The sequence below is a fragment of the Myodes glareolus genome, chromosome 17 (genome assembly GCF_982192425.1).
Source record: "Myodes glareolus chromosome 17, mMyoGla1.1, whole genome shotgun sequence".
Taxonomy (NCBI): Eukaryota; Metazoa; Chordata; class Mammalia; order Rodentia; family Cricetidae; genus Myodes; species Myodes glareolus.
Genome location: NC_142042.1, coordinates 66,108,064 through 66,121,676, shown reverse-complemented (window position 1 = coordinate 66,121,676; position 13,613 = coordinate 66,108,064). Strand labels below are relative to the sequence as shown.

Sequence of the window (13,613 nt, the reverse complement as noted above, 5' to 3'; positions counted from 1 at the left end):
GGCTAGGGCGAAGGCAAGCAGACACTCTACGCTTGCTGCCAGCCAATCTACTCAGTTGGGAAGCTCTAAGTTCTGAGAGACCCTGTCTCAAAAAAACTAAGTTGGAGAACATTAGAGGAAGACATCTAATGTCTGCGACTTCTTTCATATGTGTGTTGTGTATGCCCTCCACACGCATGCACATATATGTGTTTGTGAACCTGCTGCACACACATACCTTGGTCTGTCACATCCTTGCTGTATAACTGTGGGTCAGTTTCTTAGTCTCTCTGGGTAGCTCTCTCCTTCCTACAGACTCAAGGACACTGCCCCACCTGCCTTTACTGTGGTCTCTAGATCTTTACCATCAACTTGTACAAGTATAGTTGCAGATCCCAACTCAGGGGGCGATTGCTTGGTTCTTTTGAAATTAAGATAGCTCATTCTAGTAAGTCTGTGCCCTCCTGATAGGTGGTCAGGGATGTGCAAACATACTTCTGCTCCTTCTTTAGTAACTAAGAGGTCACTTGGGGAGGGAGGTCTTTAGAATAGTGACCTAGAGCACCTTTGCTACCTAGACAATAGAATGCTAATGATTTGATGTCTCAGAGTGATAAAGCCATTGACTGTGTGAGTTAGCCTTTGTAGCATGTTAATAAAGTCTTTTGTTACCCCCATCCACTCCCACCCCGGTTTATGTTGGGTATAAAAGCTGGGGGAAAATAAACGCGGGTGAATTTCAGGATTTCAGTCACTGGAATGCCCTCCCTGATACTTTCTAGGTTTCTGACCTATTATTTTTTATGAGTCTTTACATTCTTTACTTATATTTCTTCAATTCCCACGCCCCTACTCTGGTAAGAAGTATTTTTGTTGAGGCCGGTCCTCGGCAGGCTCCGATGGCCCCTTCTGGCCTCTTTGAGCACCATGCATGCCAGTGGAGCGCAGACATACATGCAGGCAAAACATATAAATGAATAAAATAGAAATCAAGACTTGACTCAAGATTCTGGACCTTGGTGTCTGGGTGGGGGATGCACACAGTCTCTAAATATCTCCCTACTTCCTTCAGGCATTCACTGAGATATGTTGTCAGGGAGACTCCCGCTAATGTACCAGTTCTGCGTCCATCCTATCCCTACCTGCCATGCAGTCCCACCCTTCCCCCGCACTTCTGCCCTCCACATTAGTCACTGCCACCTTTATCCCGTGCCACTCTGCCAGGAGGCTGCTCCAGCGAGCCAGGGGTGTCTGTCGGTCTTGTTCACTGCTACATCTTACTTCTTACAATAGTTACTGCAACTCAGTAGGAATTCAAACTACATTTCAAGACTAAATGGATTCGTAGTCACAGACATCTGGGCACTCACTCTGTACCAGAGACTGTTCTGGACACTGCCTAGCACCTGACTTAGCCCATTTAATCCTCATAGCCACCTGCGAGGCAGCAGTGGTCCTCAGGACTGCCACTGGTTTCAGGATCATCCTCCCAGACACCAAAACACAAGGATGCTCTTGACCTCCTACAAAATGATGCAGTCACTATGGGTAGCCTGGTACATCTTATTTTCCCATCATTTCTCGAGTATGCCTAATACAGTGTAAATGTCAGGGCAACAGTTGGCATCGTGTGCTCTTTAAAGAATAATAAGAGAAAAAGTCTGTGTACATCCTGAACATGCAGTTTTGTTTTTTTTTTTCCTCTCTCTCTCTCTCTCTGGTACCTTCAACATGGGTTGTCAGGATGCAAAACCTGCAGGCCAAATCTATAAACCATTTTGAGACAGGATTTCTCTGTGTAGACCAGGCTGGCCTTGCCTCTGCCTCAATCAGGTTTACAACCCATTTTTTCACTGTTTTTAAGATTTATTTTATTTTACATGTATGAATGTTTTGCCTGTGTGTATGTATTCACACCGTATACATGCCTGGTACCTGAGAAGATCAGCAGAGGGCACTGGATCCCCTGGAAGCTGGAGTCAGATAGATGTAAACCACCACGTGGGCAGTGGGAACTAAACCCTGGCCCTCTGCAAGAGTTGGGCGACCTCTCCACGTCCAATTTTATCTATCTCCCTATCTCTGTTTTTCCTAGATGAAAACACAAAGTCTCGGGCTGAAGAGGCGGTCCAGTGGCTTAGAGTACTAGATACTTTTCCAGAGGGCCCACAGCTGTCTGTCAGTCTAGCTACAGGGGATCCAGCACCTGCTTCTGGCCTATCAGGGCACTCATGTATACAGATATACATGCAGTCAAAACACTCCTACACACAAAGTAAAAATAAACAAACCTTAAAGACACATATAGTTATCGTGGGGTGACACCTGCCTGGCTCCCAAGCCTCGGCCATCACAAAAACAGAATGACTTCAAGTGGAGGAGCGACAGGGTCAGGCAGAAGGACGAGAGCAGCAGAGAGCTCTGGAAGACCCTGCACAGCTCTCTAGCCTGCACTGTCCAGTCCACTTTCCTTGATCTGGGAATACTCATGAGCAGCCCCGCAGAGCCATGCTGGCTTCTGCTGGATGCCGCACTGAAAATGACTGGGGGTGAAGAAGTCCAGGCTTGCTCTGTTTTGTTTTTTATTTTAAGGATCCTCCCCTACCCCACCCCCTTTCTGTCTCTGTAGCTTAGGCTGGACTAGAACTTGCAATCCTCTTGCATCAACTTCCTATATGCTAGAATTGCACCATCAAGCACATCTAGAGATCACTTTTTCCCTCTTTCTTGAATTTGTGTAGATCAGGCTGACCTCAAACTCACAGAGATCCACGTGCCTCTGCCTCCTGAGTGCTGGGCCTAAGGGAATATGCCGCTATACATTAGCTTTTTTAAAAACTACATTTGTTTGTTGTTTATGTGCATTAGCAAGCCACAATACACATGTGCAAGTCAGAGAAACAGCCCTTGGGAGTACTGCTACCTTCTGGGTCCCTGGATCATCATGCTTGCTAGCAAGTGCTTTTCTCTCCTTCTGAGTCATTCCACCTGCCCATTTGATTTTTCTATTAACTTAAACTGTAATAGCTACCAATGGCCACTGGCCCATCTGAGACAGTTTTAGCCCTTGATTCAGTCTGGTGACTGGGTTTGTGGCGCTCAGGCCTGCTGGGACAGATGAAAGGCTTGCAGAGGGAGGGAACATGTGTTTGCAGCCAGGAACTCTGAGGTTACTTTGCTTATGTAACACAGCAAGGGCCACACTTGTCTACAGTTTGATGAGGGTCAGATGAGGCAGAGAGCAGGCAGGCTGTTGATACCCTTGGGTCCCAGTCAGAGATGGTCCCTCTCTGCCTAGCTGCCTCCTGGGACAATGTGTCCCTGGAGAGTTGGTACCCAGTGCTCAAGTCAGAGAGAATGAACCATCTCTCTCCAGGATTTGCTCTTGGCCATATTCAGGATCCTTTTAGGGTGGAGTCTGAATGACGGATCTCACACAGTCCCCAAGGGCTTTAGGGGAATCCAGAATGTGAGCAGCAGTGAATAAACAGGGGGAGAAGCCAAAGTGGGGAGAGGTTTCTGGTAATGGAGCTGATGAGGGAGGAGAGCCTTTACTCAGCTCTTCAACCATGTAGGCAAATGTTCTCAACCCTGGCAGTGAATTACGAGCAACAGTTTGATTTTTAAAAATCTAGAACTTACTCTCTGATACTCTGATACAAGCTTAGTGAATGGTCAAGGACCAAGAATCGTCACTTTGGGTTGAGTACAGTGGTGCACTTTGATCCCAGCACTGAGGCAGATGCAGGTGGATATCTGAATTCGGGGCTAGCCTGGTCTACAGAGTGAGTGCCAAGACAGCCAGGGCTACACAGAGAAACCTTATTTCACAACACCGAAACAAAACAACAACAACAAAGTTTTAATTGTCATTTTTACAAAAGTTCATCCTTCCTAGTTAAAATCCAAGGCTAGACAAAATAGTATTCTCCAGAAAAACATTGGTAGGACTGCAGGTGGGTTTTATGGACAGAAAAGAGGTTGCCCCAAAGGGAATTCAGAAGTCGAGAGGTGGCTTAGATACTTAGGCATCTATGCTGCTGTGTGTTTTCCTGCCTTGCAGAAGGAAGGGGGAACTGAAGTCACCCATACTCAGACGGTCCTTAGCCAGCAGTACCTAGAATGTTGACCTAGCAGAAGTCTCAATCCCAGGTGGTCCAGGACCTTACCTAGGTAGCAGGACACTTAAGGGGTTCTGGGGGACCCTAGCAGGGAGACCGAATCCCACCGATGGGTTTTCCCTATGAGCCAGCTGCAGCTGGCCTCACTTCTCCAAAGCCAAACATCTCAGTCATCTGCTCCACACTTCCTGTTCGATGCTTGTTTCTTGATTGTCACTCTGGTCTGTACTGTGCAAGTGTGGGTGTGGGAGATGAGCTGGTACTTCTCTGCATTTTCCTTCTGAGATGGGAGCTTTCACTTCCTCCCCAGACTCCCAGTTCTGCCTCCTAAAGGCTGTTCAGGTCAGAAGATACCCCACCCTTGGGGGTCCTTTCCGAACCACAGGAAAACAGAGCTCGGTTGTCCCCAAAGTGCCTTGCGACTCCTCAGTAACAAAGGAAAATGGCAAGGGCGGGGGAACAGAAACTGAGGCAGGCAGAGGGGCCCACTCCTGCTCTCCCATCCGTGCCTTCTGCCCCAGAATTCCGCCACATGAGAGTGATGCTCAGCTTGCCCCAAATGCCCTCGGCTCTGCCTGCTGGCCTAGCTCAACAGTGAGAAGTATTAGGGAGCTAGGGAATGCTGAATCATGAAGGGCTGGGGATCCAACAACAGGCCTGGCAGCTTCCCGTCCCACCTTCTGCACCTCAGGCTCCTCTCAAAGCTTTATGTCAATCCAGTAGAGGATTAAAAATATGTGTAGAGCCGGGTGGGGGTGTAACATGCCTTTAAATCCCAGCACTCAGGAGATGGAGGCAGGGGAGACACAAGTTTGGGGCCAGTCTGGCCTAAAGAGAAAGAAAGAGAAAATATATGCCGTAGTGTCAAGCCGAGCATGTGGGGTTCTGCCTTTCAGAGAGAGAGAGAGAGAAGGAGAGAGAGAGAGAGAAAGAGAGAGAGAGAACTAACAATATGTCCTCCACAACCAACACAGCGGAAATCTCCCTAGTGACCCTTGACTCCACGTCCTCGCCTCGCAGAAGTCCTCAGCCCCTAAAGCCAGAGCCCACAGAAAGGCCTAGACCCTAGAGCCAGAGTGCAGCGAAGCCAAGCACAGTGGCACAGTGCCCCTGCCCTGTGCCTGGTCTACCCGCTTATCAGGAAGGGATGGGGCGGGGGCGCGGGGTGGGGGGTGGGAGCACAGCTCCAAAAGGTCCCACATCCCTTGCTGTCAGACTCACAGGATTGGGGTGGGGGTGGGTGTTGGCATTCTGCGTGCCAGGGCTAGTACTAAGGACTAAATATGTGAGGCGGGAGCACCCATGACTCAGAACCCATGATGTCAGACCCTTCACAATCAGGTCACTGTCAGTACACACGACAGGACAAGCAGTGGCACTGAGAGTCAAGCGGGGTGCCACAGCTAAAGAGGAAGGAGCTAGTGGCCCAAAGAACTCTCCAGAGGGACTACTACTCCGCTAGGGCGCGCCCTTTGGGTATCTCCCTTCGGAGTGACCCGAGATGCAACTGAGTAAGACACATGGGGACACTGGGAATCAGACACCAGAGTCAGGTTTCGGGAAAACAGTCCTGTACACAGTCAGACTTTAGGCAACTGCCCAGACAGGAGCGGGCAGCCAAAGGTGCTAGACGCAGCAGGGGGCGCGCGAACCACCATCGCGTCCGCACAGGTGGGCCAGCCCCAGGCGGGCACCCCGTGTCCGCGTGGGCTCTCGCTGCCCACGGAACGAGCCCATGTCACATCCCCCTCTGCCCGATCCAGGTTGTCTTACCCAGCGGGCGGCAGCTCCCGAGGACCAGCGCGACCGCGGGCGCGGCCAGCAGGGCGGCCAGCAGCGCGCAGCCGACGGCCAGCATGCTTCCTTCTGCGCCGGGCGGCGGGGCGGCTCGGCAGCCCGGACTGGGGGAGGAGGCCGAAGGAGGGGAACCGGGGTGGGGACGACTGGGGCCCCGAGAACTGTAGCCGTCCGCCTTGGGCTCCGCACTCAGCGCCGACTGTGAGCGAGCGCTTGGCCTGGCGCGGCTCAGCTCGGTGTCGCCGCGACTTCCCACTCGCACGTGACGCGGAGCAGCGGGCCGTCCTGGCAACCGCGAAACATTTGAGGAACCGGTGCAGAAGCTCCTCTTGGCAGCCCCAGCTCGCTGTTACGAAAGCCGGGCTGGATGGCGCAACCGCCCGGCGCTCCGGGCCACTGGAGGGGGTAACTTCCTGCAGCCACGCCACACCTGAGCCGAGCCGGCGAGGGACCCCCACCAGGGCCCCTCCCCAGCTCGTGACGCTGAGCGCAGGGGAAATAGCGCCCGGGGTTTAGGTTTTGCTTTCCTTAACAGAGTTCTGGAGGTTAAGTGCCTCTGGCGGTTAAAGTAGAGCGCAGGGCAGCAGCACCCCCCTCCCCACCTCCCCGTGCTTTCACAATCTCTATGGGGAGTCCGGAAAGACACCGATGTTTGCGTCGACCCCAGAGGCTGTGATTTAATTGGTCTGATGGAAGACTTAGGCATCCGAAACCTATTTGAGGAAAAGGTTTCCTCTCGCCTTCCAGCAGCCCCTTTGAAGGCTGCTGCAGAAGCAGCCAGGCAGTGTACGCTTTGGAGTCCGAAGCAGAGAGACCGGGACCACCATCTTCAAGATTACAATTTCAAATCCGGGCGTCTCAGTTTTCTCACCTGTGGGATAGAATTGCTGTTGTGTGTGTTGTTGTTTTTGTTTTGTTTTGTTTTTCTTAGGCCCATGAAGATAGAGATTTTTTAAAAAAAAGTCCATGGAAGATTCCTGGAGACACCATCTCTAAGTACCTGAACCCCAAGCACTCAATGAGTCAGGTCTTGGCTTCCCTCCTGACTTGACTGGACAGAAAGGAACTGATGCTTTGGATTCACCAGGACAGGCAAGGTTCCCCACAGAGCTTGAAGCTACTGCACAGCTTCACATGCAAATGCGGAGGGAAGGAAAAACACTGAAAATAAAATTTAGACGAGAGGCCCCTGGACTTGCACCTGTGTGTTATTATGTGCTCTTCCACTTTGGGCTTCAAACCGACTAGAGTCCATGGGGCAACTGGAACGGGGGTGTCCTGACTGAACTCCTAAATAAGACATGATACGGCAGGACAACAACCAACATGCAGGCCTCAGACTGTATCCACACTGTCGGCGTGAACCACCCTTCAGCAATGGCAGAACCAAATCCGTGCCCAGGACCATGGGACTGGATTAGATGGCCCCTTTTCAGTCATTGTCCCCCACTCCAAGTGCAAGTACTTGGGAAGCAGAGGCAGGTGGATATCTGTGAGTTCGAGGCCAGCCCGGCCTACACAGCAGATGCCAAAGCAGCCCTTCTACACATAGAGACCTTGTCTTAAAAACAACACAAAACAAACAAACAGAACCCAAGCAATCCTCCTCTCCCCCCCATTAGAGATGGATTGCCGGTGGGTGTGGTGGCATGCCTGCCTATAGGCCCAGCACTCTTGAGCCTGAAGCAGGAAGATCCAGAGTTCGAGACAAGCATAGTTGACACGCTCCCTATCTCAAAAATAAAATTAATTTCCAGCAGGCTCTCATTGTGGTGGCCCTTTCCTTTCTGTGGGGCATGGAGAACTGAAAATAATTGCGGAGAGACAAGTTGCTGGTCTGAGGCAGGAAGGCCGCAGAATCTGCCAGCCCAGATAGGAAAGTATAATGAAGGAATGTTGAAGGCAAGAACAAGCATCTCAGGAATGGCCTGGCATCTGTGCCCAAGTGGCTAACCCCTGTTTTGATCCTAGGAGGGGGTAGGGAGTGTGTGGGGGGCACTGTGTTCTACAGTCAAGCAGGTCTGGTAGCCATTCCAGGTCTGCTGCTTGCTGGGTGTAGGATCTGGGCAAATTATCATTAATCTCTTTGAGCCTTACTGACTTCTAAAGGAAGATTTTGCAATATGTTTCAAAGCCAGGTAGGATAGCTCCTGCCTTTAATTCCAGCACTTGGGAGGCAGAGGCAAGCAGATCTCTGTGAGTTCGAGGCCAGCCTGGTCTACAGAGTGAGTTTGAGGTCATCCAAGTGAGACCACCTTCACTTTCCCACTCTTTCCTGCACCAAAGCCATGCATGTGTTGTTCATGGCTTCTCGTCTGCACGCCTTACTCAAGCTTTTCCTTCGGCCAGGCCCTCCCTCCCTTTGTCCTTCACCTTACTTGCTTCCAACAGATGTGCTGGTGGATGCTTGTAATCCTAGCACTCAAGAGGCTGAGGGGAAACCTTGGCAAGGACAAGGACAAGCTGAGCAAGACCTTATTAAAAAAAAAAAGCCAAGCATGGCTGTGAGCACATGCATTCCCAATTTTCAGGAGGGAGGGAAAGGATTTCCCCAAGTTTGAGGCCAACCTGGTCTATATAGCCAGGAAAAAAGGAAGGAAGGAAGAATGGGAAGGAAGGAAGGAAGGGAGGGAGGGAGGGAGGGAGGGAGGGAGGAAGGAAGGGAAGGAAAGAAGGAAGGAAGGAAGGAAGGAAGGGAGGGAGGGAGGGAGGGAGGGAGGAAGGAAGGAAGGAAGGAAGGAAGGAAGGAAGGAAAAAGAGTCAAGCCTGTGTTGGGAACTGTGGACCTCAGACCCTGAATTTTCTATGACCCCTTGTCTACCAGAGTAAACACCTTGTTTTCCTGTGCTGCAGCTGCTCTGGGCCCGAGACCCTCATGAGTTCCTGATGGCAGGGGAGTGGTTTCTGCTGGGCTTGCATCTGAAAAATCCCGAGAGCTAGGACGTGACCATTAGTCAAGGAGAGCCCCATATAAGCTGCCCTGGACCACAATAAAATTGGCATTCTTGTTTCAAGAGTGACCCGTGTCTTTGTGCGTTCTTTAATCTCCAGACCCTTGCTGGGGCCTAACACACTTTGTCCTAGGTGAGAAAAGAGATTCCTCGGGGCTCTGAGCAGATCTCCTGGAGGCCTGCCTGAACTCCACACTTAGTGGAGGTTCAGTTTGGGAGCCAACATTCCAGGTTGATGTGACAAACACTGATAAGGAGGGAAGAAAACATCTGTGGATATTAGCCTTGCTGACAGCTCCCACCATCTCCCAACCTCCCACTCAAATCAGACTGAGTTACCAGCTCCTCCTGTGTGACTGCCAACCCCAGGAAGAGCCCCTATTGGTGTAGTGGAAGAAACAGCAGGCAAATTTCAACTTGGGAACGGAGACATCTGGCTTCCGGGAAGCAGCCGAGTGGCAGCTGAGGCTGAAGTACAGGGCATTCAGACAAGCCACTATGGCTGCAGCAAAGGAACAGAAGACTTTGCATCTGAACCAGGCACCTCTCTTGGCACATTCTCTCAAGAACACAACCAAACACCTTGGAAATTCTCAGCCCTAAGAGCTAGGAAGCATTGTTGCATGCCAAATAGACTCAGAGAGGTGAAGTTATATCTCCTCTGTCAGCTGTGGGCTGAGGTCTGGCCCAGGACTCTCACTGAGAGAGGTCTCAGTAGACCCAGGACCAACTTTGTCTACCCCATCACAGTAGACACCAAGGGACTGCACAGGCCGGGAGGGATTGTGCAGTGGCAGACTTGAGTTAGGAACGCTTGCCTCTTCAGGTCCCCAGTACCAGTGTCGCTGCAGTTACTCCCCTTGTCCCCTAAAGGGAAAAGCCCGGGCGGACAACCAGCAAGCAAGACCTCTCTTACCTTTGACCTGAATAGATTAACCTGCTTTTTAGGGACAGAACAGGACCGTGTGGCCCAGGCAGGCTCAAACTTGCAGCCCTACCGCCGCCACCTTCCTAGTGGTGGGACTTCGGGTTGCTTACCCCAGGTCTGGCTAACTAAGTCATGGGCTCCACTTCTCTTGCTTTCTAGACAAGAAAACTGAGACCCCAGAGGTGAGCTAAAGATGGTAAAGAGGACAGACAGTATGGACAAGAGATGTAAGACCCAGCTGCCCTGACTGGAGGTGGGTGTGCTGTCTTCAGTGGTTTGGTTTCTGTTGTTGTTTTTTAGTTTCGTTGTTATTTGTTTATTTTTGCCACAGGTTCTCCTGTAACTGAGGCTCGCCTTGAGCTCTTTGTCTCTGTTTGTTTTTTCAAGGAACTAGCTCTTGAGACCACACAAGCCTTGAACAGAGATCTACCTCCCGAGTGCTGGGATTAAAGGCCTGTGCCATCACTGTCCAGCCCTTGAGCTCTCCTCGACCCAGGATCCGGCCTCCACTTGGCCCTGCTGGGAGTAGAGGTTTGTATCACCACACCCTACTCCACCAGTTTTTTGTTTTTCAAATAAATCTCTTCCCAACGCCCTTCTCCAGAACTGATCTGAGAGCTCTGATAAGAGCACTCAGTGACCTCCAGTCCGGGTCCCATTCTCGGTGAGGGACAGGGTTTTCTCTGTTCACCTGTGGTACTGAGGAACTGTCCCCTGATATCTGATGCTGCAGTCTGCCCTTGCATAGGAGGTACAGCTTCTCTGGGGTTTCTCCCCAGGAGGGGACAATGTAGACAAACATGGGGGCAGTACCCTATAAGCAGCAGAGCTCCAAGTGCCTGCCTAGGAGACTCAAGCTCGCAATGGGGGCTGCAGATGGTAGATGATATTCACCATCGCCAGCCGAGGCCACCCCAGAGACGGGGCTGCTAAGACCTTTCTCATAAAGAAGTTATAAGCACCCCCCCATAAAAGTTATCGAATGTTACGTTGTTATAAAGATCCACCCCTAATAATTACGGAATGTTATGTTTTTATCATTTTATTTTGTTTGAAACAGGGTCTCGCCATGTAGCTGGATGACTTGGACTGTTAAGGTGTTAACTGCAGCAAAGCATCACACCTAAAATTAAGCATAGATGGACTTACTGCTCAAGCAGAACGTACTTGTAGATTTCCCCGACCTCATAAAGGGCCAAATATTCTGGCTACACAGTGAGACACTGTCTTGGAAAACAAGCTGGGCAGTGGGGTCTCACACCTTTAATCCCAGCACTCGGGAAGCAGAGGCAGGCAGATCTCTGTGAGTTCAAGGCCAGCATAGTTTACAGAGTGAGTTTCAGGACAGCCAAGGCTATAGAGAAACCATGTCTTGAAAAACCAACCAACCAACCAACCAACAACAACAAGCAAATGAACGCCAGACGTGGTCCTCACATCTGTAACCCTAGGCCTGGAGAGGAAGAAACAAGAGACTGCTGAGGCAAACAGATCTTCCTTCTGCTTCCAGCCTGAGTTCCTTCCTTTCCATCTCTCTCCCAAAGAGGTAGTTGCTGCCGTGGCTCCTCTCCCTCCCTTCTCTCTCTCTCTCTTTCTCTCTCTCTCTCTCTCTCTGCCTCTTCTCTTCACCCCCCTTCTCCCTCTCTTCCTTCCCCTTTCCCCTTCCCTTCTGTAGCCCACTTAATAAATATCCAACCTCACCCTGCCTCTCCACCTCCGTCTCTTACCCACCATGCGGCTTCCTGCCTGGGACTTGCTGCTCCTCATGGCCCACTGCCACCACCGCAGTGCCGGGACACCACACACCTCATAAACTCACTAAGTCTTACTTTCCTGTCTGCAAAGTGGAAATCGTAAGGGCTTTTCCCTGCATGGACGTGCTGTAAGGAGTCTCTGGCTAGAAATACGGTCAGCTCAGTCCTGGCATCGTTCAATAAACGCCAGCCGGAATAACTACAGAATAAATAAAGTAATTAAAAAGAATCATCCCAGCAAATAGCAGAAGTTGGGTGGCATTTACTCTCTAGTTTTTCCTTATCAGCTAAAATTCCCCTTGTAGGAAAAGAAAACCACCTTTATTTTCTAATATTATGTATGAGTTTTTGAGATGAGGTATTATGTAACCCAGACTGGCCTTGAATTCACGGTGTGGTTGAGGATGGCTTTAAACTCCTCTTCTTCCAGTTTCCACTTTCCGAACGGTGGTTTTACCAGTTCCTGCCGTACCAGCAAGATGAACAAAGGAGCGGGGTGTGAGACACAAGCCTTTAATGCCAGCACTCAAGGCAGCAGCCATTCCAGACTACCAGGACTACAAAATGACACCCAGCTTCAAAAACAAGAACACCCGCCAGACCAAAAGAAAAAAAAATAGATAAAATTTTGTGATTTACATTAACCATTATTTAAAAATTAATTTAATTAACCAATATCAGAAGTGCCTTTCTTAAATGAACTATACAGTTTTCTGACTTATAAAATGGTCATACCGAACATAACTTCCTTAACTTTGAAGTAATGTGCAGTAGTAATTAGAGACTTTCAGATAGCTAGACTCTAAAAGTCAGGTGGGAAGCCAAGCTCAGTCAGATAGGAGCTGGGGACAGCTCAGCAGGACAGGGTGTGCTTTGCTGGCTCAAGGCCCTGGTTCTGTAGCACCAACCAACAAACAAAAACAACCCAATAAAAGTGCAAAAGGAGAACACGTAGCCACTGCTGGTGGGAATACAAAATGGCCCCAAACAGTGGAAGTTCCTCTCATGACTAAACGCGGAGTCAGTCACCATATGACCAAACAACACCTCCAGGTATTTGCCTAAAAGGACTGAAAACCTAGACACACTAACTTGCACAAGATTGCCCAAAGCAGTGTTGCTCAACGGTCAAAACGGAAACCCATGGTGTCCACGAACATGGAAGCACGTAGTCTATGTTTACAATAGGATAATACTGGGCCATAACATGAGTGTTTTTTTTTTCATTTCATTTATTTATGTGTATGTGTTTTGTCTGCATGTTTATCTGTATACCACATATGTTCCTAGCACCTGTAGAGACCAGAAGAGGGCATCAGATCCCCAGTCTGTAAGGAGTTACAGAGGATTATGTAAGCAGCCAAATGTGCCAGCCCACATGAAAGAATTTTGAAAACATTAAATGAAAGAAATCACCAACCACCAACAATGTCCACATATCCTGAGTCCATTACTATGGACGTTCAGAACAGAAGCCAGACATGCTTGCCCACAATCCCCAGCACTCAGAGGCAGAGGCTGAGGGTCAGAGTTCATCAGTCACCGTCATCTGTCACCTGAGGCTTTAACCCATGAAACATGCACTAGGAGCCATCCCGTGTCTCCCTTCCCTTGCCATGTCCACACTCCCCATCCCAGGAACTAGGGTAGACCGTTATTACTCCTTGCAGCCTAGCAAGCCCTGCCCCCTCCCTCTGGCCATGGCCAGGGTCTGGTAAGGACTCTCTAGTGTCAAAACTCAAAGCCTTCACTCTAGGAGGTGTATGTCCTCACATCTCTACCTTCTCTGTCCCAGTGGGAAATGCTCAAAGTATCTGACCCCACAGCCAGTCAGTCACACAGGGACAGGGACAAAGCCAACAGTCAAAGCCTAGGCCTTGTGGCTTAGAGCTTTATGGCTGGCTTATTGCTGCCTCTACTTATTCTGTCCGCAGGGTCAACTCATCTGCTACCTCTCTACGTCCACCTTGGTTCTCGGTGCTGTGATCCCCAGACAGTCACAACAAACGTAGGATCAAATGCATACACAGTTGGGAGCTGTTTTCTGGGCCTCCTCTCCCCATCTCTGGTCTCCAGGTAGTAA

The 13,613-nt window shown here is 50.1% G+C and overlaps 1 protein-coding gene across 1 annotated transcript in view; it reads right to left on the bottom strand.

Moving 5' to 3' along the window:
- Il6r (interleukin 6 receptor) overlaps positions 1–6,225 on the bottom strand; it is a 47,645-nt gene extending 41,420 nt beyond the window's left edge. Inside the window, exon 1 of the mRNA XM_085678193.2 lies at positions 5,874–6,225. Coding sequence (XP_085534319.2) covers positions 5,874–5,958 — 85 coding nt within the window. The 5' untranslated portion in view covers positions 5,959–6,225. The remainder of the gene's footprint in view (positions 1–5,873) is intronic.
- Between the last annotated feature and the right edge of the window lie 7,388 nt (positions 6,226–13,613).